At 34.2% G+C, this 27,692-nt stretch overlaps 2 protein-coding genes across 4 annotated transcripts; one reads left to right on the top strand and one right to left on the bottom strand.

Annotated features, from left to right (window-relative positions):
• Positions 1-4,494: 4,494 nt before the first annotated feature.
• Positions 4,495-27,172, top strand: LOC106625189 (uncharacterized). 2 transcript variants are annotated; one of them, XM_070107872.1, is made up of 5 exons: positions 4,654-4,797; positions 9,532-9,574; positions 24,088-24,173; positions 26,720-26,828; positions 26,894-27,172. In XM_070107872.1, exons 1-5 carry the CDS (start codon positions 4,789-4,791, stop codon positions 27,004-27,006), a joined length of 360 nt encoding a protein of 119 aa, XP_069963973.1. In that variant the 5' UTR covers positions 4,654-4,788; the 3' UTR covers positions 27,007-27,172. The 2 variants fall into 2 exon arrangements, with proteins under 2 accessions (XP_069963972.1, XP_069963973.1); XM_070107871.1 differs by lacking the exon at positions 9,532-9,574 and having other exon boundaries at positions 4,495-4,797.
• LOC138856914 (uncharacterized) lies at positions 13,976-22,956 on the bottom strand. 2 transcript variants are annotated; one of them, XM_070107869.1, is made up of 2 exons: positions 22,417-22,956; positions 13,976-14,939 (listed from the first exon to the last, which is right to left on the bottom strand). In XM_070107869.1, the coding sequence occupies exon 2, from the start codon at positions 14,935-14,937 to the stop codon at positions 14,329-14,331; it is 609 nt and encodes a 202-aa protein (XP_069963970.1). In that variant the 5' UTR covers positions 14,938-14,939; positions 22,417-22,956; the 3' UTR covers positions 13,976-14,328. The 2 variants fall into 2 exon arrangements, with proteins under 2 accessions (XP_069963970.1, XP_069963971.1); XM_070107870.1 differs by lacking the exon at positions 22,417-22,956 and having other exon boundaries at positions 13,976-19,610.
• Positions 27,173-27,692: the final 520 nt, after the last annotated feature.

The raw sequence follows: 27,692 nt of genomic DNA, 5'->3' as shown, positions 1-27,692 counted from the left end.
TACGCTATAACGGGGGGGACCTACTCTCATATTACAAAACTTTGGGTGCACCCTGTACTATGTACCGATGAGACTTATGGTTCGTTGTTAAGATAGTTGCAACGGATATGCAATGGCTTGTCGAAAATCTGTAAAATAACGGTAGAGGCATTATGTGTCAAATGTTTCTTGATGATGTCTTGAGGGAGATTCACCCCGAGCCCGGAGTTCTTGAAGAGACCCGTATTTTAAAAATTAAGTGAATAGTTAATAATTATAATGCTTTTGATGAGGATTAATTCTAACATTTATTTAAACGTTGTGATTACCGATAAAGGAACGTTTTCTGGCTTTTGTAGATTGTCACGAAAAACCGGCAAAGCTATTGCCGCGCAAAATCACATCCAACGTAAAAATAAGTATGCAGTTCTTTCGAACTGTGTGCACCGCACACGCCTGAATTTGGTTGGATTCGACTCGGCTCAATGCTGTCCTTAACTTTTTTTTGGTTTCGTGTTGTGTTTCAATATTTTTAGTAACAACACACAACGTTGGGAAATTCCGTATATCGATAAATAAATGTTTGAATGAGATGTTTCTGTCTTCTTATTAACTATTTTATAACTAGTTAACATTCATCTGTTCTGGTGTAATCTGAAAAAAATATTTTTGACTGAAAGTCTATGTATGAACTGATTTATACTAGGGCTGTAAACCAGTTTTCGAACCGAATCGTATCTTTTTACTGGCCTTGAACAAAACCACGAACCAAACCGCTTTTAATTTGAAATTCGAAAACCGAACCAGAAATGACTCAAAAAAATAGTTCGGTTCGGATCAAAATGAAAATCCCCAATAAGCATTTTTAAGTATAATTATACATGACATACTTGTACATATGTATGTAAGTATGAATATGTATACGTATGGGTTTTTTGATATCAATTAGTATAAAGAACTGACATTTGAACCGAACCGAACCGCGGTTCAGACATACTCATAAACTGGTTCTTGAACCGGTATAAGTAGTCTCTGAGTGATACGAACCACTGAACCGAACCCCATCGGTTTTTGTAGTGGTTTGCAGCTCTGATTTATACATTATTGATTTTCAAAATCGTACAAACCAAATTTGTTCCACCCAATATCAACATGAAAGCAAATTTAATACAGATGTGATGATAGCATAAAACACTACGTTGTATCGGACTTATTCTGCAACACAGAATTAGTAACTGGAAAGATAGTTAATAAAGTTATAAAGTATTATAAACATTCCTGTATGAAGAGGGTGCTGCTGGCGTATTTTACAAATATCCACCAAAAAGACAAAGCTTGTGATATAATTGATAAAATTAAGGAATTACGCTATGAATTAGTGTACATATTGTAATCACCAAATTGGATCCCAGCGACTATTTCCTCTTTCCCAGACTCAAAAATTGGCTCGCTAGAAAAAGATTTCACTAAAATGAGGACCTCGAGCTAAACACGATCGAATTGGTATCGAATTGTAGACCATTATAACATGCATTACTCTAAGGCAGATTATAAGAAACAATAAAGAGATAATTTGATTCAAAAATACGTCCTTTCATTGATAAGCCAGAAACCTTTCAGCCCATATAGTAGGTCTAATCATTGAATCCGTTTCGATTGAAAAACTTGTCGATTCGATCGAATCCAATTACATTGAAATCATTGAAACCGTATCGAAAAAAAAATTTTCGAAGAAGTTAGACTCACTTATCGACTCGATAAAATACATTCTGTGGCTAATAGATGGCGCTAATTTCGAAATCATTGAAATCGCAAAATCAACATTTGTCGAAATCTATACGTTGATAAGTAAGTTACGGAAATTTAAAAAAATGGGGCATTTGTAAGTATTTATGTAAAAAACTGCACTAAAGTATGTTCCAAAGTGTATTTTAGAGAAAAGATAGAATAACACACCAACAAAAATCTATTCGAAATAAATATGGTAGTTAAGTGATTTTCATAACGTAAAAGCTACGCAAATTTGTCACGTGTTTACATTATCGGTTAATATCGGTACATTCACAGATTTGTATCGATTTTAAGTTTGCAATTAGAAAGAAAGTGGTTACAAATTCAAAACAAATTTCTGGAACATGAGCTGGCCCTGTAACTTGACTCCCACTCGAAAAGAAGATCAGCGGTATATGTACATCAGTTGAAGGATTAAAAAGCATTCAAAATTTTTGATGTTCACCAGTAACTGCAACGAATATTTCGGATGTGTTCTCTGCTAAAATAATATCTAATTATCTTTGAACACAGTTTGAAAATACAATTTCTTTAGTGTTTTACACAATTTTATTCCATTTAGCACGATTCAAAAATTTTTGACCTTTAATTTTATTGGCCAGATTTATTTTTACAAGAGATCAATTGATGCAATTTATTCAAAGCCCCAAAAACAAATTGAATCATCATATTTAACGCCTGACCAAGCAATGGCATCGAATGCAGCTAATGATGTATCCTGTACAGCATACAAAAAACACAAAGTGAAAAAAATAACTATGCAAAAACAGATGGAGGAAAATGTTTCGAAAGTGCTATACATGCTTAGACGGCTATTACACACAGATTATTTTGTAACCCCAGCCGGTTTATTGTGGGCGAGGGGACGACGACGAAAGACGAAGGGGCCGTGCCACTCGTGTTCGGGTGGCACGCATTGTGTTCTTGTTCGTAACAGCTCGCTACTACCCTTTTCAGCATTCCTTTTCACTTTCTTCACAATTCTTTGAACGGTTGCAAGAGCGTTCGGTTTCAAATGAATCTATACCATTCGTTCAGAAATTTGAATTTGAAAATTGAAATGTAATATGCAAATATGTATGCATAGAATAATAGGAATATTTTGAAAAATTGTAAATTAGGAAAAAATTAAGATTCTCAAAATTCAATTTTAATTTTTAATAACATACCGCATAACTGCAAAGAATTTAGTTCGAATAAAACTATGGGATTTTAATACTTGAAGATTAGGAAATTCCTGTTATAAATTTGGCCTTGAAAATATTCGTAGCGGATATTCAACACATTCTGGTGGATTAGGGAATTCCCGTCTTAAGTATTTCTTTGAAACTATTAAGCGGGTAGGTATTATGCATATTGTTCTACCATATTCATGCTAATTCATTGCAAGCAAAATGTGGGACCACCATCCCAATATACAAATGAAATGTGCAACACGCTCTAAGTGTTGCGCAGTCGAACCGCACAAATATTTACGAAAATTTTGTGAAAAGGAATGCAGAAAAACTAGACTCGAGTTGCTGGACTTTTTTTGTTCGTGTGAATGCACCAAAAGAGAATTTGACGAAAACGAGGGTCAAAAGAGTTTGTGTGTAAAAGTCGTCTTATGAACATGAAATAAATTATCACAGTATGGAAAATATGTATATGATAAATATATTACTGGAAATGTTGTATTGGCAAACAATACTCGTTTGCCGGTTTTCTCTCTTTCATTCTCATGCACCGATTTATCTCTCCTACAGAATTGCAATAATTGAATGGTACAGCATTTAAAACGAAAAGCGAATAAACTTTTAATTTCACAATGTATGTACATATGTATGTAAGTATGTGCAATGTGCATTTTCGGAGAATTAAGACCTGTATTGTGTTTCTGTTATGGCGCACTTGATTTCACAAAAACGAGGTTTTCAATAATCATACTGCGAAATTATCGTAATCGAACATTAGCCGTTTACTATGAAGAATTCTCGAAAGCTGTTTACTTGCTCAGATAAATATTTGTAAATACAATGCAATGGAGGAGATGACTTTTGATTCTTTGAACGAATTCAGTTTTACGACCGCAACGGATTCTTGCCGTGCTTCTCAGAGCAGAACGGGAAATAATATCCAAGAGCGAATAAGATAGTTGAGTTGCAATGTACTTACGGTCATACATATGTATGTATGTCTTGTACATAATTACTTCCGTGCAAAAAATTGTGGGGGAAAACATTAAAGAGAATACAAACCGATTACTCTCTAAAGGGTACAATTGGAAATTAATCAGTCTCCAATAATCATTAATTATTAATCCCCAATGAATATCTTGAAGTTATAATTGGTGACTGATTAGTTGTAAACTACAAAAATTGATTTAAGGGGTTATATTCACTTATGAATTTCCAAAAATCGTTTTATGTTTCGCATACGTATGTACAGATGTATGCATGTATGTATGTATGGCAGCTTTAGACTAGTGCTTGTCACTATGATCATTTATATATGTACATACATATGTATGTTTATACTTTATAGAGTCTCTGACGTTTCCTTTTGGGTGTTACAAACATCATGGCAAACTTCTTTTTATTTTGTTGTTCCATTTCTACAGTGATAAAGAGCAGAGAAGGGATAGAGTGCGTGAGAGAAAAAGATGAGAAAGACTCACTCGCAGCTTTTTCTACTGGCAACGTATCAACTTATTTATAATATGAAATTTATTTATAAGGGAATATCGGAGACATTTCGCAACAGTCACATCAGACGTTAGTAGCAGTCTATATTATTTTCATAATACTCCCGCCTCTAGTGAAATCCACAAAAATAAATTTCTAAAAATAAAGGAATAAGTGTGTAATACTGTGAAAATGTTGGTGCAAAAGTTTTGTTGCTTTCGTTTGGAATCCACTGCGAAATTTTTCGGCTGGTTGGGTATCATTGGTAGTGTCCTTCTAGCTATCATTTCCATAGTCGGCATAGCTAATGCACATGAACTTTCCATAGAATTACAGAAAAGAGGCTTAGATATAAATGAAGGCAGTAAGTGTAAATAAAAAGGGTAAATGTATAGTTTAGGTCCCCCAACTAAGGAGGCCTCAAAATTGAAATTTTCCCTTTCCGCTCACGGATATTATTACTACGCGTAAAAATAAGACGATTAAAAAAAATTTAATTTTTGAGCGCTCCTTAGTTGGGAGACCTAAACTATACCTTTACCATAAAAACTATAGATTATATTGTGTGTAAGTATGTGATTGAACATAAATTTTTAAAACCAGTAACATACTAAATATGTACTATGTGATTGAACATTTATATGTACAATAAATTTTTAATGCCAATAATTGTGTCTATTTTTCGAAACTCCAATAGAAAACTGTTAAATAAGTTCCGATACTCATTGTAGTGTTAACCGGTTCGCCTGACAATAAGAAGTTGCTCATTTGTCGGAACCGTCGATATGAATCTACTATAGCATACATATAGATGGTATACAATCAGAATCAAGTCCTTGTATAGAAAACTTTTTATTTGACAAGATGTCTTCATGGAATTTTACAAAAATTATTGTTAAAAGTAGCGCTACAATCTCCGAATATATTGTTAAGATCGAATATGTATATGGGAGATATATGTTTTGCGATTTTCTTTATTTTCACTGTCATTGTTATGTCTGCAAAATTACGTGCTCTTAGCTTTTGAATTAAAAGCAGGTAAAATGCACCTATCTATTAAATTTAGTTCAGATATCTCAAAAACTGACGAAGAAATTTTTATAATCCCAAAATGCTAGACTTCGCCTTAAAAATCGCTGGCTTGAAATTGGTTTTCAACACATTGTCTCTTAGGCAAAGTTGTTCAAAATGATCCGTAGAATATTTTCCGCGATGTTATAGAAAAATATATATCGACCAGCTCTAATGTACGTATGCGTATGAGAACTATTAACTAGCTATTAACCTGGGAATGCCTTTAAGTGGGATGCTTATATCGAAAAAACTTATACAGGCTTTAAATGACGAATAAACGGGACCAAAATACATACATACATACAATATAACACTTAAAGGGGTTATATCCACTTGTAATTTCCAAAATTCATTTGTTTGCTTAGTGTGTGCTTACATTGGGACTCGTTTGTAACCCAAACCGGTTTTTTGTGGGTGAGAGGACGACGAGGAAAAACGAAGGGACCGTGCCACTCGCAATCGGGTGGCGTGATATGCAAATATGTATGCATAGAATAATAGGAATATTTTAAAAACTTGTAAATAAGGAGAAAATTAAGATACTGAAAATTTTAATTTGTAATAACATACCGCATAACCGCAAAGAATTTAGTTCGAATATCATGTTATTTAAAACAAGAATTGTAAGTAATTCAAGGATGTTTTATAATAAATAGAAAAAAATATGGAATAAAAAAGTTATTGGTTTTAATACTTAAAGATTAGAAGACTCCTGTTATAAATATGGCCTTGAAAATATTAGTTCGGGTATTCAATACATTCTGGGGGATTAGGGAACTCCCGTCTTAAGTATTTCTTGGAAACTATTAAGCGGGTAGGTATTATGCATATTGTTTTACCACATTGATGGTAATTAATTGCAAGCAACATGTAAGAACACCACAAATAACTGAAAGATGCAACACATTCTAAGTGTTGCGTAGCCGAAACGCACAAACATTTGCGAAAATTTTATGACAGAAAAACTCGATTTGAGTTGCTGGACTCTTTTTGTTCGTGTGCATGCACAGAGCAACACCAAAAGAGAATTTGTCGATAACTCTGCTTTTACACACAGATTCTTTTGTAACCCAAACCGGTTTATTGAGTACGAGGGGACGACGAGGAAAGACGAAGGGACAGTGCCATTCGTGTTCGGGTGGCACGCTTTATGTTCTTGTTCGTAACAGCTCGCTGCTACCCTTTTCAGCATTCTTTTTATACTCTCGCAACCTGTTGCTACAGAGTATAATAGTTTTGTTCACCTAACGGTTGTTTGTATCACCTAAAATTAATCGAGTTAGATATAGGGTTATATATATATAAATGATCAGGATGAAGAGACGAGTTGAAATCCGGGTGACTGTCTGTCCGTCCGTCCGTCTGTCCGTCCGTCCGTCCGTCTGTCCGTCCGTCCGTGCAAGCTCTAACTTGAGTAAAAATTGAGATATCTTTATGAAACTTGGTAGACATGTTTCATGGTACCGTGAGACGGTTGGTATTGCAGATGGGCGTAATCGGACCACTGCCACGCCCACAAAACGCCATTAATCAAAAACAAATAACTTGCCATAACTAAGCTCCGCAATAAGATACAAGACTGTTATTTGGTACACAGGATCACATTAGGGAGGGGCATCTGCAGTTAAAATTTTTTTTTCAAAAGTGGGCGTGGTCCCGCCCCTAATAGGTTTAATGTGCATATCTCCTAAACCGCTAATGCTATAATAACAAAATTCACTGGAAGCAAATGTTTTTAGCACTTCTATTGACGGTGTGAAAATAGTAGTAACAACTCCGCCCACTCCCCATATAACGGTACTGTTAAAAACTACTAAAAGCGCGATAAATCAAGCACTAAACACGCCAGAGACATTAAATTTTATCTCTGAGATGGTATAAGATGACTTTATAGGAACCGCGTTCAAAATTAGACAGTGGGCGTGGCACAGCCCACTTTTAGGTGAAAACCCATATCTTGAGATCTGCTTAACCGATTTCAACCAAATTCGGTGCGTAACGTTCTTTTCATGTTTCTATGTCATAGTGCGATAATGGGCGAAATCGGACTACAACCACGCCTATTTCCCATATAACACCTTTTTCAATTCCATCTGATTCTTTCACTTTCCACTATGCAAATCAGGTAACAATGATTATATCGGGGTAAAACTTTGCGTGAATAATGCGTTTGAAGTATGCCACCTTGTGAGCAAAAATTGTCTAAATCGAGTCAAAACTGTTCAAGCCCCTAGGTAATTAATATGTTGACCCCAGTGCCTATAGCTGACTTTTTACCGAAAATATCGGTCAACATAGAACAAGGCGGCAAGATCCACAAAGAAATCTAAAACGAGTATACCATTTGACTTTGCGGGAGTATAAAATGTTCGGTTACATCCGAACTTAGCCCTTCCTTACTTGTTAACTTTTAAATTCTTTGAACGGTTGCAAGAGCGTTCGGTTTCAAATGAATCTATACCATTCGTTCAGAAATTTGAATTTGAAAATTGAAATGTGATATGCAAATATGTATGCATAGAATAATAGGAATATTTTGAAAAATTGTAATAACTGCAAAGAATTTAGTTCGAATAAAACTATGGGATTTTAATACTTGAAGATTAGGAAATTCCTGTTATAAATTTGGCCTTGAAAATATTCGTAGCGGGTATTCAACACATTCTGGTGGATTAGGGAATTCCCGTCTTAAGCATTTCTTTGAAACTATTAAGCGGGTAGGTATTATGCATATTGTTCTACCATATTCATGCTAATTCATTGCAAGCAAAATGTGGGACCACCATCCCAACATACAAATGAAATATGCAACATGCTCTAAGTGTTGCGTAGTCGAACCGCACAAATATTTACGAAAATTTTGTGAAAAGGAATGCAGAAAAACTAGACTCGAGTTGCTGGGCTCTTTTTGACCGTGTGAATGCACAGAGCGACACCAAAAGAGAATTTGCCGAAAACGAGAGTCAAAAGAATCTGTGTATAAAAGCCGTCTAATGAGGGTCAAAAAAGTCCCAATGGGGACTAGTAATACACATACATATGTATATCAAATGTTTATATAAATTCATGCCTCCCTTTGCAGAGGAAGTAAAAAAAAACACAAAGGTTTCTTTTTTGGTCAGTGTGACCGCACTTTATTATTATCCAAATAAAACTGCCCGTCAATTACAATTTTCCATAGTCTTATATTCTATTTTACATTTCATGACTTAGTTCTAAAAGTTGTATTGTCGGCATTTGTAAAGTTGCACTCGTTTATGAAGAATTTTGAGAAATTATATTTCTCGAAAAAAAAAAATGAAAAGCTAAATTATTTGCAAAGTCTTTTCGTAAACGTTTGCATAACTTGACAATTGCTGAATTGCATTTTGTATTTATTTTGATATTAATGTTTGCATTAACTCTTCCCTCTTAATTCGATTGTCCTCAATCGATTTTATAGTTAATTTAATTGGGGTGTTGAAATTTGTAGAAATGGTCTGTTTTCCTCACTTGAGACATTATTTGTAGTTATTTGTGACTTTGATACTATGTACCATTTCCGCTTATGTTTATAAATCAGAACAAATGCTATGATGAAAAGAATTATCATTACCACATCTGTACTTAGACTAATTACATGTGTATTTCTACTATTACCGTCTAATATTTTTATGTTATACTCATGCTGTAGTTGTTTTACGTATAAATTTTCAAGTTTCAAATTTAGTTTTGTATTATTACTTTCGTTTATTTTCGTAATTAAGTTAGGTAAAACAAGTGTGTCATATATCTTTAGGTTGACATTGGTTTTATTTAATGCATTTATCTTACAGTTCTCAAATTTGATCAAAACTGTTCCTTTTGGTTTTATTTTTACTCAGTCATGAGTTATTACATCATTGAAGTTTTTAAATACAATTATTCCTTAAACAACTTCTTTTAGATCAGCGTTTTCTAATTTTTCAAGTTCGTATTGTGCTTCCTTAAAATCTATGATGTTTGAAATACAGTTATTATCTATAGCAATTAAATTTTTTTCTAGGCTATCTTTGCCCTTAATATTGTAGATGTTATTGTTGCTATCGGTAAGTATTTCTGTTTAATCTAACAATATTGATTTGTTTTGAATATTTGGCAGGGGTTCAAATAATCTTCTAGACAGTACATTAGGAGAAAATTGGGGTATGAGTAGTGTTAATATTATGTTATTATTTTGGAAAAGTACTGCAATTTTTATTTTACTATAGCTGTCAAAGTCTATAATCAGGTTTAGTTCCTTTTGTGTCAAAATATCAGCAGGAATAACTTCTAACTTGCATGAAAATATAATTTGTCCGATGTCCATGATGTGATTGTTTAAAAGCAATAGGTCATTGTTAATTTTGTACGTGTGTTGGACAAATTGAACTTCATCTTCGGGTGTTTTAATCTTATTGTCTGTTTCGGCTCTAAATTTGTTAATGTAATTGCTGACAAGAATTTGTTGTCTATTTATGTGTTTCGTGATATTATAAGTTTGTTCGGTCATAAAATTATTTATAAAAGTTAAATTATTAATTGTGCTATTAATAGTTTGCTCATTGTTATGTATTTTAGATATTGTTTCTCTTATTTCCTGTTCGTCATCGCTGTCCATGGAACCTGCGATAATTTTCAAGCCTTTTCCTAGGACATTGAAAAGTCCTCGTTTAGATTTAGAATTGATATGTAGGTTATTTATTCGTGTTAATATAGTTTCTTAGTTAATAATATAGTTTCTTCGTATGAGGTCAGGTTTATGAAGTGTAATATTTTGTCGTAGTAACTGATTGTATTCTGTTCTCCCGATTTTATGGGTATGTACCCGTTATTGTTGGTCAGGTCTTGTATTTCCAATCGTTGTGCTTCCGTCACTAGTATCTACATGGAAATTGCCAGTAGAATTTTAATTTTGTCTTAAAAGAAGAAGATACAAATGTTCATTTACTGTGTAATGTGGCTTCAAGATTGTTTGATATTGTTTTTATGAACTTCTCTTCCTGACTTGGTTATAACTGTAGTATTCAAATTCTGTGCTATTGTTTCCTTTTTATAATTGGCCGATAGTTTGTTTCCTAGTCTTTTATTTATTTTCACAAAAATGTCCTCTCCTTCTGTATATTATTTTGGGGGTGTTCTGTTTGCGTTATGGTAAGCAAGATCGTTTCTCTGTTTCTCTACGAGTTTTTTAATTGTTTCTTCTCTGTCTTTTGCTAGTAGTTCGGGATTCGAGCTTACCCGTCTGCCAAAAAAATGCTTCTATGGGTTTTTTTCCTGTAACTGTATGAATAGATAGGTTGTATTCGTTTACGGATCTCTCTAGGAGTTCATGAATGATCGATGTATTTTTTCTGTTTGTAAACAAGTCATGATTTCTTGTAAGGTGGAATGAAATCGCTCTATTTGACCGTTAAACAACTTGTGTAGGGGGCTGTATGAACGATTTTTATTCCAACTTCATTTTCTATCATGAATTTAATGGATTATGAATTAAAGGATTTTTCATTGTCCATTACGAGGGTTTCTGGAATAAGCGCATAAAGAATATCCCGTAAGGGTTGCCTTATGTCTTCGGCCGCTCTGGATTTAATTGGTTTGGCTATAAAATACTTGGAGAATTTATCTATTACTGTGATTCCCAGCTCTTTTCCGACTAAGAATATATCCATGTGGACTATGTGTCCTGGAAACTGAGGAATAGGTGTAGCGTGGATTTGTGGTTTCATTGGGTGCCGATCATATTTATTCTCTCTGCACGCAACGCATTTTTTAATAATATATTTAATTTTCCTTGTCATAGCTGGAAAGTAGTTATTTTCGAGAATTTGTAATTTATTTTCCCTTGCGCTTCTAGAGAGATTTGCTCTTCCTGGCTTATATAAGAGTTCATAATTGTATTTTTCGAGAATGGCCTTTCACTGTTTCATTTTACTGTTATTATTCTTGTTACTTAGGGAATACATGAGAGGTTGGTGGTCCGTGTATATTTTTACATTTGCTGATCCGTACAAGTAGTTTCGAAATGAATTAAGTGCCCATATTATGGCAAGAATCTCTTTTTCATTGGCGGCGTAATGCTCTTCCGCCTTATTCAGAGTTCTTGAAATAAGGGAAAAAGGTTTGTTGTTCTGTGATAGAACTGCACCTAGTGCAAAGTTGGACGCGTTTGTGGTAAGTTCCATATCTTTAGTAAGGTCAGGGTATGCTAATATTATGTCCTCAGATATCAAAGAGTTTTTTATTTTACTAAATGCTTCTTTAGCTTCTAGGTTTAGATTTATTGAAACAAGGGAAGATTTTTCTTAAGAGTGATGTCAAGTGCTTAGCCAATTTTGCATAGTCCCTAACAAATTTTCGGTAATACCCAGACAATCCTAGAAATGATCGGAGTTCCTTTAGTGTTTTGGGTTCCGGGAATTTAGCAATTGCTTCTACTTTGGTCGGGTTTTTTCTAATTTCTTTTGCAGAAATAATATATCAAAAGAATTAGATTTCTTCATGAAGGAATTTGCATTTATTTAGTTGTACTTTTAAATTAGCATCTTCCAAAGTTTTAAAAATCTTTTTAATATCATTTATGTGCTCGTCTTCTGTTTTACTGAAGATAATTATATCATCTATATAAACGTAACATATCTTTCCGATATGCTCACGGAGGATGTCATCGAGAGCTCGTTGAAAAATCGACGGAGCGATTTTAAGTCCGAAAGGTAACTTAGTAAATTCGTACTTGCCGTTGCAAACAGAAAACGCTGTTGTTTTCGTAATCTGCCGGTTTCAGTGGGATTTTGTGAAATCCACTTTTTAAATCAATTAACGAATTAGGATAGAGATAAAATCTAGTGTTAGTAGGAGAGTCAGACTTTGTACGGATTTCATCTACTACTTTTGTGGTAAATGTGAGTCTTTCATCCGGATCTGAAAAGAGTTTCTGGTGTCTTGCCACTAACATACCTAGTTTTTCTTTTTGTGACGATGTAAGGTGCTCATCCCGTATTTCTATTGAATTTAAGGGGGCATGAGACGTAAATTGCTTCATTTTTACCTTGATACCATTTCTTATTTGTAAGAAGTTCTTTCCTGGGTGGATGACAGCATCGAGCTGCTTAAGCGCGTCGTTCCCTAAAATGCCATTGAATGTTTTCAATGATGGCATTATGTAAAATTTAATATTTTCTTTAAGACTGAATAAATTTTCAAAGGTGTGTTCTTTGATTTCCACATCGCCTGCTACCGATTTTGCATCAAAAACATTCCTATTTGCTATAGGGTTCCTTACGAATTGTGGTTGAATGTAGTTTTTTGTTGACCCGGTGTCGACTAAAATTTTTAGGGTTTCGCCGCTCTTCGTTATAAATTCTATGTAGGGTAACGAAGAGCTTATCATCCTAAAAAATAAATATCGTTAAATTCTAGATATTGGTTATCTGCTTGTGGTGGTTCCTGTGTAGAGTCCAGATAATCATTTAAAGTTTGTTCTTCTTTTTCGTTCGAGTTTTCATGGTTTTCATGGTATGCCTCGGGTCTATGTGAAAATTACGTGCAATTTTTCTCTGTGGTTGGTTGATTGGTTGTGGGCGTCCTTCACGATTATTATTTGGCCTTGGTCTATTCATATAGTCGATTCTTCTAGTACGCATACTTTCGTCTACTTCCATTGGCTTTGGAATAGACTGTAGTTTAGGACCTTGGGGTCTAGGAGGTGGTTGTGTGTGATAATTATATTGTCTGTTTGGTCTGTATCTCTGTTGAGGATTAAATATCGGTGGACGAGGAGGCAGTGGTGGGCTGCGTACAGGTTGTTGTAACTTAGAGTAGTTGCGTTGTAGTTGGTTTTGGAGATTTCCTCCGAAATTATTGTTATGAGCATAGTTTGCTCTATAATTTTTATTTTCAAGTTTCAAACATAAGTGTAGGGCTTACGGGAGATCTACTGGTTCTCTCATTCCTAACAGTTTTGGCAGATCACCATTTAGACCGCGGATAAAGGTATCTAATGCCTTGTCCCTATATGTCTGAGTTAAAAAGCTTACAGACTCATTTGATACATTTAAGCTTCCTAATTTGTTCAATATTATTGATAATTGTTTATAAACTTTTTGGTACAAATCTTGCACTGAGGACCTACCCTGTATTAATGAAGTCATTTGGTACTCGATAGTGGCTAGGTCTCGCTTATCAGCGTAATGCAGTGACTAACATTTTGAGATGGCTGTCCAATCAAGTGGAGTGTATAGGCCTATCCCACTTGTATTTCTAATGATATTTAAAATACCATAGTTACTCACTTTGCTTTATTTTTTCCGCAATACAATTTCACTTAAATATAATATAATATTTTAAAGTATTTAATGTTAAATGCACTTGACTTTGATTTGATATAAAATTTCAAAAATTTTAAATTCTTTAATTTCAATACACTTTATTTTGGTTTGATATAAAATTTCACTTTTATATATAATATTACAAAATTTTAAATTCTTTTAGGTTCAATACACTTTGGGGCACTTCCGAACAAACTTCGCTGCTACGGTTTTTCCTTTTCGAACTGGTGTCGAGAAACGAAAGATGAGAATTCTGGTCTGAACAATCCTTTTTGTTTATTTGGGTGGTGAAAAGATGATGATTGAAGTGTCGGTGTATAGTGTGGTTGGTTAGTTGTACAAGTATATGGTTGTGTTGGTGGGTGATATGGTGTGTTGTAGGTGGTGTATGATGTTGCATTGTGTTATGTTGTGTTGTATGATGTTGTACGGTGGGTTGTGAGCTTAGTTGTCGCGGGATTAGAAGTCGCATGAACATCCCGGCCCCCCTAGGCGAATTAATTGCCTAGAAGTCTCTGCAACTGTTGCAGAGTGCTCACTACGGCGTTCAATCCGGTTGCCCTTTGCCGCTGGTTGCGATGACCATAGGGTGGTGGAGGTGGCCGCGAGCGTGCCCCTCTGGATGGCTTCGGGCGATGTATTCTTTGGCGCTGGACGGGATTCCCTTGTTGTCTGTGCCGGTGACTGGTCTGCGTGGTGGACGGATTTGCTCGTCGAGGGAATCGATGGAACAGAGTATGATGCGGTCGTTGGCAATATTGGCACGATCCGTCGGTTATACACTCAAAGGTGGAGTAACTATCTGCCAAGCAAGTCATACAGTGTCCGTGGGCTCTGGCGATCTGTTGGCGTTGAGCGGGCTTCATGCTTTTGAAGATGGTGCACCTCTTCAGGACGTGAGGTCGATGGCATAGACTGCATCGTGGAGGCAGATGCTCATCAAACTGCTCCTCGTTTGCATCCCTGACTGCTGCTGCAGATGATTGGCTGTGTGGTGCCGTGGCGCTTTGCATCCTTGGTGCTGCGATGGGTGGACCAGATGCTCTAGGCGCAGCAATTACGGACCTCACAGTCTTGGGAGCGCTGTGTATATCTTCTACGTCCATTTCTATTGGAATAGGAATATATTAAAATATGGTTTGGCTCATAATTTTGAATTATGATATTTGTTACTTGGCTTAAAAATATATATATATATATATATATATATATATGTGACTACATATGTTGTCGTTAATTTTTAATCGCGTTTGTTAGTGTTAGATTTGCATGTACGGATTATAAAACGGTAGTATTTCGAGTTAAACGAATTAATTGTCGGTTTTGATTTTATTTATGCGCTTGTCTTGGCGGGGTTTGTGTAATCGCTTCTTCGGTGTTCGGAAGAAAACACAATTTTACTAATGGTCGAGTTAGTATACCAGTTTGCGTTCGTACGTCTACTATTCTTATGTGACCATCTCGTCCCCGATGGACCTTTTCAATGCGGCCTAGTCGCCATTCTGTTGGAGGAAGACATTCATCATGTATGATGACGCATTCGCCCGTATTTGGTTCCTTCTGGATCGTTTTCCACCGATGTCTCTTATGGAGATCTTTAAGGTAATCTTCCTTCCATCTATGGCTGAATTCATGATGAAGTATCTTAATTTTTTCCCATCGGTCTATTAAATTGAGTGAGTCTCCTTCTGCCTCAGGTATGGCGAGAAGTGGAGCTCCTCTGAGGAAATGTCCAGGTGTAAGAGCTGTGAAATCGGAGGGATCTTGCGAGAGTGGTGAGATGGGTCTTGAATTTAGTACGGCTTCTATACGAGCGAGTAGTGTGGTAAATTCCTCATAATTGAATTTATGATTACCTGCCGTTTTCTTTAAATGGGACTTAAAGCTTTTTACAGCTGATTCCCAGAGTCCGCCCATGTGGGGAGAACAGGGGGGTATAAACTGCCAATCGATTCCTTGTGGTGCATATTTTTTAACAATTTCTGGGGAGACTTCTTTAGTAAATTTTACAAACTCTTTCTCTGTGGCTCTTTGAGCTCCGATAAAGTTTTTCCCATTGTCGCTCATAATTTTTGATGGAAATCCGCGTCGTCCGACAAAGCGTGCAAATGCTGCGAGAAAAGCCGCAGTAGACAGATCTGAACATAGCTCGAGGTGTACTGCCTTTGTCGTGAAACATACAAAGACAGCCACATACCCTTTCCTGAATGAGGAAGACCTTAACATAGAGGCCTTTATCTGGAAAGGTCCAGCAAAATCGACCCCAGTAATGGTAAAGGGAAGAGCAAAATTGCAGCGTTCAGGTGGCAAAGCTGCCATGATCTGCGTGCGTATTTTGTGCTTGTACAATGTGCATTGTTTACACATAAAAATCGTTCTTTTAATTTGTGGCTTTAGGCGCGGTATATAAAATTCTAGTCGGACCATTTGTTGCATCAAGCGATGCTCACCATGTAATGTAAGTTGGTGAAGATATATTAAAAATAAATAAGTAAAACGGGATTTCTCGGGAATTATAATGGGATGTCGTTCGTTATAACTAAGGCTGGAATTCACTAGTCTTCCATGTGCCCGGATTAATCCTTTAGTGTCCAAAAAAGGATTTAAAACGAGAAGTGAGCTTCCCTTATCGAGGGGTCGTCTTTCGACTAACTTTGATTTCTCCCGCATGAAATAGCGAGTTTGTGTATATGTAATAAGGAGGACCTTGGCATGTTGCATGTCGGAATGCGTTAGTTGTACGGAAGGATCATTTGTTATTCCTTTAACCTTTTGTTTGAGTCTTTGGATAAATTTAAACATGTAAGCGACTACTCTTAGTGCTTTTGGGAATGATGAAAATCGATGTAATATATCATCTTCATCAGGAGTGATATGAAAGTTTTCAATTCTCCGAATTTCAGGAGCTATTATATTGCGAGCGGGAGACTTTGGCCAGACTTCTTGTGATTCTGTTAACCACGTAGGACCGTTCCACCAGAGTGTAGTGCTGGTGAGATGAAGTGGTTTGCAGCCTCTTGTCCCAAGATCCGCTGGATTATCTGCACTTGCAACATGTTGCCATTGTGCTGGGCCTAATAAGTCTAATATTTGAGATATACGGTTAGATACATAAGTCTTCCAGGTATATGGTGGTTTTTCTAACCATGCTAAAACTATTTCTGAATCTGACCAAAGGTACATTTTGTGATTGGTTAATTTCAGATGGGTTTGGACAATTGAGACTAGTTTTGCTAACAGAAGTGCCCCATTCAGTTCAAGCCGTGGAAGGCTTAGTGTCTTCAGCGGAGCAACTTTGGCTTTGGCTACTAAAAGACGTGAAGATATTTTGTTATCATATTCAGTGCGTACGTAAACTGTTGCACAATAGGCCTTTTCAGAGGCATCACAGAAGCCATGTAATTCGACATTATAGTCAGGTGCGAAATTTACCCATCGAGGAATTCGAATTTCCGAGATGGTATGTAGATTGTTTGCAAATTGAACCCACTTTGTTAAACGTATGGGTTTTACTTGCTCATCCCATTCAGTGCCGTCTTGCCACAGTTCTTGAATGAGGATTTTTGCTTGAATCATTATTGGCGAAAGCCATCCTGCGGGGTCGAAAAGTTTTGCCACCGAGGAAAGTATTTGACGTTTGGTTATGGCGGATATTGCAGATATTGACTCAATTGTATATGAGAATTGATCTGTTATCGCATTCCATTGAATCCCGAGAGTTTTTGTAGTACTGGCCTTTTCAAATTTAAGGAAGTTAGTATCTAATAAGTCTTCCCCTTTTATGTTTTTTATTATCTCAGGATGATTGGATGTAATTTTCTTTAGGGGGAACCCGGCTGAATTTAGTGCTTTGATCACTTGAGATAGTGATTCGCAAGCTAATGAGAGGCTGTGGCTACCTGATAGAATATCATCAACGTATGTTTGTTTTTGTAGCACAGAAGTTGCTAAAGGCAAATTTGTTTGACAGGTTTTTGCCACTTCATGTAATGTCCTAATCGCTAAATAGGGTGCACAATTGATGCCAAAGGTAACTGTTTTAAGTTTGTAGTCGCTGATTGGACTATTACTTGATTTTCGGAAGACTATCCGCTGGAAATCTTGGTCATCTTTATGTACTAAAATTTGTCTATACATTTTCTCTACATCTCCATTGAAAACATATTTAAACATGCGCCAATTTAGTATTAGCAGCATGAGATCAGGTTGTAATGTTGGCCCTGTGTATAGTACATCATTGAGTGATTTGCCTGAGCTCGTACACTTTGAGGCATTAAAAACAACTCGTACTTTTGTTGTGATTTTATCTGGTCTTATTACCCCGTGATGTGGAAGATAAAAAGATAGATATCTACCTTTAGATATTTTTTCATATGGTACAGCTTCTTCCATATGATTGAGGTCAAGATATTCATCCATCACGTCATCATATGCTGATTTAAGCTCGCTTTTCTTTATCAAGCTTTTTGCCAAGCTTAGGAATTGCTGGACTGCTGATATTCTCGAGTGGCCTAGAGCTATCGTTTCTGGAAAGGTGGGCTTGAATGGGAGTCGCACAACATAACGACCATGTTCGTTTCTTGTTGTTGTGGACTGGTAATAGGCTTCGCATGCCAGGTCTTCTTCTGAAGGTTTTGTGATTTGGGGTAGTTCTTCTACTTCCCAGAATTTTTTGAGTTGATTATTTAAATATTCGTTTGAAATATTTTCAACTTGAGTTGTGAAGGAGTTAATTTTTTCTGTGACTTGGCCACTTAATATCCATCCAAAGATTGTGTTTTGGGCTAACAATTTATTAGAGATTTTCTCTATACCTTCAAGAATTATTTGAGGTATTAAGTCGCTGCCCAATAATATGTCGATTTGTGATGGGGTATGGCAGTTGGGATCTGCTAATTTGAGATATGAGCATTTTTCCCACTGTTTTTTATTTACTTCATAGCTTGGAAGCAAATTAGTGAGCTGCGGTAGAACAATGGCTTGTGCATCTATTCGTATATCCGCGTTTGGAGAGACTATGGTGATTGGGCAAACTTTATTTGAATTTTGTATTATTCTTCCGCCCATTCCCGAAATTTGAAAACTAGAATTTTGGACTGGCAATTTTAGCCGATTCTGAGCTTTTGATGATATAAAGGATCTTTGAGAGCCTTGATCTATTAATGCTCTTAATTTGAATAAATCTCCTTTATGTTCTATAGAAATGACCGCTGTGGGTAAAATAATTTTGCTTTCATTCTCAGAATGAAGCGCTTGAACTTTTGCTGCTTTTGAGCAACATGGGTGTTCCTCTTTATTTTCGGGATTCGGGATTTCGGGATTACCTGATTTGGTTGTCGCGACTAGGCCCGTGGTTTTATGTATATGATTTTGCTTCATATTTGTAAAATTGGTTATGTGAAGCAATGAGTGATGTCGTCGTTGACAGTACACACAACTGAATTTGCTTTCACAGTCTTTTGTCCCGTGAGAGTTGGACAGACAGTTGATGCAAAGTTTATGTTGTCGGACAAGATTGTTTCTATCTGAAACGGACATTTTTTTAAATTTCTCGCAAGATCTTATATTATGTCCTCCTTTACAGATTTCACATAATGATTGCCAATGGTTTGTTTGATTTGACACGAATGTTTGGCTTCTATTAACGTGTCTATTATATTGTGTGTTATTACTGACTTGGGGTTTAAACAAGTTTTTATTTGAGTCATTTTGATGACCTTTTGGCTTAACTACCTTTTTATCTACTCGCTCAGCTATTTCGTACATTTGATGCCATTTTGGCGATTTCTTTCTTGCCACTAGTGATTGCTCCCATCGTAGCAAAGCAGCATCAGGTAGTGTCGCTGCGCATATATTTACTAGGATAGGGTCCCACGATTCTGTGGATACATTTTGTGTTTCTAACACAGATAAGCAATTAGTCACTGTCGAGTATAGTTTTTGAAATTCTTGGCACGTTTCTTGTTGAATTTTTGGTAAATTCATTAAAATAGTTATTTGGTTATCTACCAATACTCTTTCGTTTTCGTATCTTTCGACCAGTGCATCCCAAGCCAGATTAAAATTTTTGTCATTCAAAGCGAAACGCTTGACAATACTGCCTGCTTCCCCTTTTGTTTTGTACCTGAGATGGTACAGCTTTTGTGCTCGTGAAAGTTTAGGATGGTTGATATACACGGCAGTGAACATGTCCCGGAAGGACGGCCATTGATCATAACCTCCATGAAAAACTTCAGTATCACAAGCTGGTACTTTTAAAAATATACCTGTATCTAGGTTTTCTTTTGAATTTGTAACTTCTCTCGGAGGAGGAGTAGTGGCTCTACATGGCCTTAATAAATTTATTTGGTCTAATATCATTGCCTTCGTAGTTTCGTATTGATCGAGGCAGTTTTCATATTTGGCTGATGCCGAAGCTTTAATGTTTTCTGGAAGTTCAGCGTCGTCAGTATCTAATATCGTATCGTACGCTGTCAGAACGCGTGCCCATATATTATCTATGCTTTGAATTTTTAAATTTAGGACTGATTCTGTATTGTCGTTAATGGGCGAAGCCGAAAACCGTGTGCAGTATCTAATAAAACTGTCACTTTCAGTTATGAACCTTGACAGTGAATTGTCTTTGGTTCTTTTTTGTTTTGCACCCTGCTTTGAGCGTGTAGCTTCTGCGGGTGTGCCTTGTGCTTTATCATCATCAGCCATTTTTGGAATTTTTAATGATAGAGGTGTTCGTTGTTTAACCTCTTTTGCTTTATCAGATTGCATTTATAAATCTTTGAATTAAATTAAAAGCTATTAGCTAGCTATTAAAATAGTTTTGTATTAAATATTTGCTATAATACGGTTGTAGTAAAAAATTTTAGTTTGCTACCCAAAGCTGTAGTTAAAAAAAAAAAAATTTTTTTTTGTTTTTTTGTTGAAAATAATTGTAAAATTAGTCTGTTGTAATTTTTTTTTTTTTTTTATCGGACAAGTCAATTTATTTTATTAAAATTTATGTCCGTATTATTATTATCTTAAAAATTGCCGAAATTGCTTACTGGGTATTCGTTTCACTCGCGAATAATTTGTATATTTTGTATGTATGTATATTCGTTTTTATTATATGTATCTATATACATTTGTTTAAAAGGAACGCGAAAATAAAATTGTTCTTAACAACAAATGTATATATATCTGCATACCTATGTATGTTAATTTTAATTTTCATATGTTTGTATATGCTAATCCGTTTTGACCGTATACCTTTTAGTTATATTGACATGTGTACATATACATATATGTACATGCATACATGTAACGCGTTTTTGTAAAGTTTTGCTGAGAGCGCCTATATTTATATATATATATATTTGTAAATATATTACTTTTTATGTATATTTTTTAAGAGAATATATAAGAGAAATGAAGAGCAAAAAGGTTGGGTTGCGGTATATATGTAGCGCGGGAAATATGCCAATGTTTAAGAAAATATGTGTACATACATAAATGCCGATAATGTTAGTGTTGTTTTTTTTTTCTTTCTGCCTTTGCTTATATGTTCTAAGCGATCCTGCTTGTTGCTTTATCGGCCCAAGGGGTATCGCTGGAAAGTGTGCAAGTCGATGAACTTGACTTATAAAATTTTTTGTACTTTTTCTAGTGGTGTGTTTGGAGACACGAATTAAGCAGGCAGGTATTTGAACAACATTGAACTTTTAGAAGTAGTTAATTTATGTATGTACCATATGATTATGTATGCCTATATGTATGTTGTTAAAAGGATGTTACTTGCGGTTAATATTTTTCGCGGTAAAGTTTTAAAGCCCAAAATTTTGTATTTAAATTATAGGTATTTGCACATATGTATGTATGTATTTCTGTAATATATATGAGTTTTTGTTAGCCTTTGCTTATGCGTTATAAGCGATCCTGCTTGTTGCTTTATTAGCCCAAGGGGTACCGCTGAAAATATCGCAAGTAGGAATACTTGACTTTGAAATTTTTTTTTTTTTTTTTAAAGAATATAACGGTGTGTTTGGATGCACGAAATACGCTGAGGCATGTACCGTATAATATATATATATATATATATATTTTTGTTCTTTTTCAGTTATATCGTTCGGTTATTTATTTCCACCGAAAACCGATAAAACTGTATCTAACATACATACATATGTACATATGCGCATAAAATCAAATCGGAATGGACTCACTTTTTTTTCCGCCAAGGGTTTATGGGTGGAAATACTTCCTTTCCCTTTTTTTTTTTATTATGGGTTTTTTGTTGTTGTCTCCGGCGTTTTCCTGTGCGTTACTGTCCTTCTCTCTGCTTGCTTGGTGGATTTAGTTCCCGTGCTTTATGTTGATTTTGTTTCTTAGTTTGTGTTAAATCGCGCCCGTTTTTAAGTTTTTGGTCTTTTTTTTTTTTTTTTTTTTTTATATATTTTAGTTGGTTTCGCGCCCGTTTGTTGTAATTTAATTTAACCACTTAGTATAGTATGTATATTAGTACTTATGTTTTGAAAAGATTTCACTTTTTTATTTTATTTTTTTTTTTGATAGGTGCCTTTCAAGGAGGCTCGAAGGACCATTTAGTTACTCACTTTGCTTTATTTTTTCCGCAATACAATTTCACTTAAATATAATATAATATTTTAAAGTATTTAATGTTAAATGCACTTGACTTTGATTTGATATAAAATTTCAAAAATTTTAAATTCTTTAATTTCAATACACTTTATTTTGGTTTGATATAAAATTTCACTTTTATATATAATATTACAAAATTTTAAATTCTTTTAGGTTCAATACACTTTGGGGCACTTCCGAACAAACTTCGCTGCTACGGTTTTTCCTTTTCGAACTGGTGTCGAGAAACGAAAGATGAGAATTCTGGTCTGAACAATCCTTTTTGTTTATTTGGGTGGTGAAAAGATGATGATTGAAGTGTCGGTGTATAGTGTGGTTGGTTAGTTGTACAAGTATATGGTTGTGTTGGTGGGTGATATGGTGTGTTGTAGGTGGTGTATGATGTTGCATTGTGTTATGTTGTGTTGTATGATGTTGTACGGTGGGTTGTGAGCTTAGTTGTCGCGGGATTAGAAGTCGCATGAACATACCATAATATTTGGGTGTGCCTTTTGTGTGTTCATATATTTGTAGGACACGTTCGACACTCTTTCTCCATGAACTAATTTCGCCTTGACTTCCTGAAAATTCGTGAAGGCATTTTACTATGTCGGGAATCTTGTCAAGATCTCCTAGATTATTTCTAAATTGTTCTTCTATTACTTGGTCAGAAATTATATTTGGTCCTGCATTAGGATTGAGTGTTGCCTGTACTATTTGTGGTCCTTGTCGTGTAAATATTTCGGTCGCTATGTTTGTTATTAGGTATGGTTTAGAGTAGCGGGTCTTATCAGGTTAACAGGATTCGACATTTTTAAGCACTCTTTTTTTTTATATAGAATATTTTCCTCCTATTCTCTAGTTTCTGAAGCTTTATATATACATATTCACACATTAGCAATATGCCATATACGATACGCGATATGTTTCCGGTTTTTTTAACTTCAGCTACGCACCGTACTAATTGACCGCACTTTATTATTATCCAAATAAAACTGCCCGTCAATTACAATTTTCCATAGTCTTATATTCTATTTTACATTTCATGACTTAGTTCTAAAAGTTGTATTGTCAGCATTTGTAAAGTTGCACTCGGTTATGAAGAATTTTGAGAAATTATATTTCTCGGAAAAATCAAAAGCTAAATTATTTGCAAAGTCTTTTCGTAAACGTTTGCATAACTTGACAATTGCTGAATTGCATTTTGTATTTATTTTGATATTAATGTTTGCATTAACTTATATTTGAAAAAATTCTCCGAAAATTTGAAGTTGATTCAGCAAATACTCCGCAAGTATAACCGTATTTGTAAGAATATTTTAACTTACAGTATTTTCACAAATTTTTTTGCATTTTTTATCGGCCCTCAGAGTCGGTGAAGAAAATTTCGCCGAAACGGGCGAGCAGTTAGACTTGCAATCTTCACACGACCTTCTTGGATATGCTTATACACACATATGTATTTGTCAATTTTTTGATAATTTTTTGTTAAGCGAACAAAACATAAGGACGTACTGGACATATCGATATTATATATAATATATAAAACATGTACATATATATGTGTAAAAATGAGTATGCAAATATATTTTCTATAAAATTATATAATTCATAATTTTTTCGTGAAATCATTTATTTAATTTCAGAGATTCAAATATACCTTTATGTCTACATAGTCTTAGTTCTCATTAATGGTGCCGGAAGTATTTGCCTGCTTTTGGGTACAATCCAGGTTTGTATTTACTGATATACCATATATATGTATGTATATATATACATATATGTATACATTAATATATACAATATTTTTACTTATACTACTTATGTCAACACAGAAAAGAGCTATAGCTTCAGAACATTGGGTTGTAAATAATTTTTCGAAATCATGTTTGGTACGAATTTACGATTACGATTATAGCATGGCGCACATAATTTATTTAATTTTATACATACACATCTACATATGTATGTACATATGTAGAGTGCATTTGTTTACGTTTGATGGAATTTTACTGCGATAAAACTAATCAAGCATTTCAAAATATTTATATACATAGTATTTCACAACGACTCATTTTTAAATGGAATATTGTTTGGAGTGAAGTCGAGAACATAATGTGTGTTTCCAATAAATTTGATATCTGAAATGCATACGTTGGTCTGCGTCATCGTAAAATACTTCGTAAGGCAAGTTTGTGACTTACGAAGATCATAATAGCAACGACAATTGCGTTGTTAATTTGTTGAAGTAAGTGCCGTTTCACACAGGGACTCAAAAGAGTCTCATACCAGATTCTTTGTGGATTAGGAAATTCCCGTCTTTAGTATTTCTTTGAAACTATTTAGCGGGTAGGTACTTGTATTATGCATATTGTTCTACCATATTCATGGTAATTCATTGCAAGCAAAATGTGTGACCATCATCTCAACATACAAATGAAATACGCAGCACGCAGTGTTGCGCAGTCGAACCGCACAAATATTTACGAAAATTTTGTGAAAAGGAATGCAGAAAAACTAGACTCGAGTTGCTGGACTCTTTTTGACCGTGTGAATGCCCAGAGCGGCACCAAAAGAAAATTTGAAAAACATCAGACTCTTTTGAATCCCAATGTGAAACGGCACTAACAGGATGTGTTTATTTGCAGGCTTCTGGTGCCATATATGTACATACATACATAGTATTTGTTCTTTACCAGTATATTTTAAGCTATTTTTTATTTAATTTTTTTAATAGCTATGATTTTATTTCGATTTATCTAATTCATTATTATAATTCTATTTTTTATAACATTATTAAACATAATAAAAAAAACGACATGCGTACATAAATAAGTATTACACATTATTCGAGTACTTGGCGATTTATCTAATTCATTATTATCATTATGAAAAGTATTAAGTAAATAAGTAATGCATTATTATTATCTATTGTAATGATTTCTGTCAAGTTTATTTCTCTGAAGAACGCATTTAATTCCAATTTTTAAATTTTTATTACTTACATACATAATCACAACACAAATTAATCATATTTTTAACTAATATTACAAGGGAATTTTTAAAACATAATAAAAAAAACGACATGCGTACATAAATAAGTATTACACATTATTCGAGTACTTGGCCTTAAAAATTAGCACTGGATTTTAAATGGTACCCTGGATTTAAAATAATTAAAATTATTTGAAAATTATATTTCTTTCACTCAATTAATTAAAAATTAATTTGCACATTGTTACTAACCCTTAGAAATTAGGACTCGCTTTTAAATAACATTATCAATTTTAAATAATTAAATAAATATATCCAAAGTAATTAAGAATAATTAAATTTTTGTTTTCATTCAATTAAGTATAATCAATATAATAAAAAATAATTAATTTTTTTTTTCAATAATTATAACGCAATTAAGATTTGATATTTTGAATAATTTTTTATTTTTATTTGACTCTGCCAGCGTATTGAATTTGTCTTTACTTGCTTCGAATTCTAGTAATTGTTCGAATTACTGACGGTCATCTTATTTAAGCTGTGATTTTTATTCAGTTTTTATTTAAGGCGGTAATTTATTATTATTCATTTAATTTTTAATTTAATTTAACCTTTTTAAATATTTTTTCTCTTTAATTTAATTTATTTTATTTTATTATTAGTTTTAAGAATTTATTTTACTTAACTTAATTCTATTTTTTATAAATAAATAAATTTTGATTTATTTTCTATTTCATTTTATTTATTTTTTTCCTTTTGTATTATGCTCTTGTAATTTTTTTATCTTATGTACCATCTGATCAAATCGGACCCGGACTAACAAAAAACATTTTCTCAATACACTCATGCGTTTACTCCCATTTTCCAAACACTCTTAAGTCTCGACTAAGATGGTCGCTACATGAATGATAATTGAGATTCTCTGCTATCTCTCTGATGCCAACACGTCGATTTTCAAACACTGTTTGTTTAACTTTTTTGATGTTATCGTCATTAACAGAGTTGGATGGACGACTCGCACACAGGCTAGTTTTAAAGACTTCGCTGAATGCTTTGTGCCACTTAAATACTCGCGAGTTCACAAAAAAGTAGACTCGAAAAAACACTGCTGAAACATTTTCAACGATTCTGTAGTTCTTTTTACCGATTCAATATGATTTTATTTAATTATTTAATAATAAGTTGCATGTAATTAAGTAATTTAAGTACTATATAAGTATTTATATTAAACTTTATTTATTTTACTGGATTTCAATCCTAACAATCTTCTTCCATTATTTACAGAAACGTCACAATTTGATTATGGTTTGGTTGATATTCAGTGCTTTAGGAATGGTGTTTTCGATTATTTTCATATTTTCTACTGGTTCTTATGGAAGTCTTTTGGGCCTCGGTAAGCCCCATACTTATACTTATACTTTGAATTCAGTGTAATTTTATTAACTGATTTTCTTACAGCGTTGAATATTTATATTTGGATAGCAATGTTCTCACTTTATAAGAGAATCGAATCGGAAAGAAAAACAGGCTTTTCAGGTCCAGCTGAGTATATGCCCAAACAAATGGCCTAACTAAAAAAGCCTAACTAAAAAATCAAATTTTTATATTTATGCCTATATATTTTATATATATATTATGTATATTGTATATTTTATATATATATTATGTAATGACAATAAAAAATTTGTATATCAACAAGTCGACAGTAATAAAAATAAATCAATAATTTTTTTACAACTTTTCCGTTTCATTATTTAAAGTCGATGTGTGACTATAGTAAGTAATTATATAGACAGTTGTACAATTACAATGTTTTTAATGAATTTCTTTATAAAATGCCTAATGATTTGGAATTTCTACATACGTATGTATACATATGTCTATACTGGTGAATACTAGTTACTTAAGTATTCATTTGAATTATTAAGACAATTGATGTTCATAATTCCGCAAACCGGTTATAAATATCATGCACAGGCAATTAGTTGCTAATTTCCAAAAAAAAGGTTAATTTAATTTTAGTCGCACAAATATTTTCTGTATATTTTTATACTCTTGCAACATGTTGCTACAGAGTATAATAGTTTTGTTCACCTAACGGTTGTTTGTATCACCTAAAACTAACTTAACTTGAGTAAAAATTAAGATATCGTAATGAAACTTTATACAAGTGTTCTATTGTTGACAAAAAAGAAAGGACGGGTTCATAGATGGGCGTAATCGTACCCCTGCCACGCCCACAAAACGCCATTAAACG

The sequence above is a fragment of the Bactrocera oleae genome, chromosome 4, assembly GCF_042242935.1.
Source record: "Bactrocera oleae isolate idBacOlea1 chromosome 4, idBacOlea1, whole genome shotgun sequence".
Taxonomy (NCBI): Eukaryota; Metazoa; Arthropoda; class Insecta; order Diptera; family Tephritidae; genus Bactrocera; species Bactrocera oleae.
The sequence above is the reverse complement of the archived record's forward strand: the minus strand, read 5'-3'. Positions and strand labels throughout refer to the sequence as shown.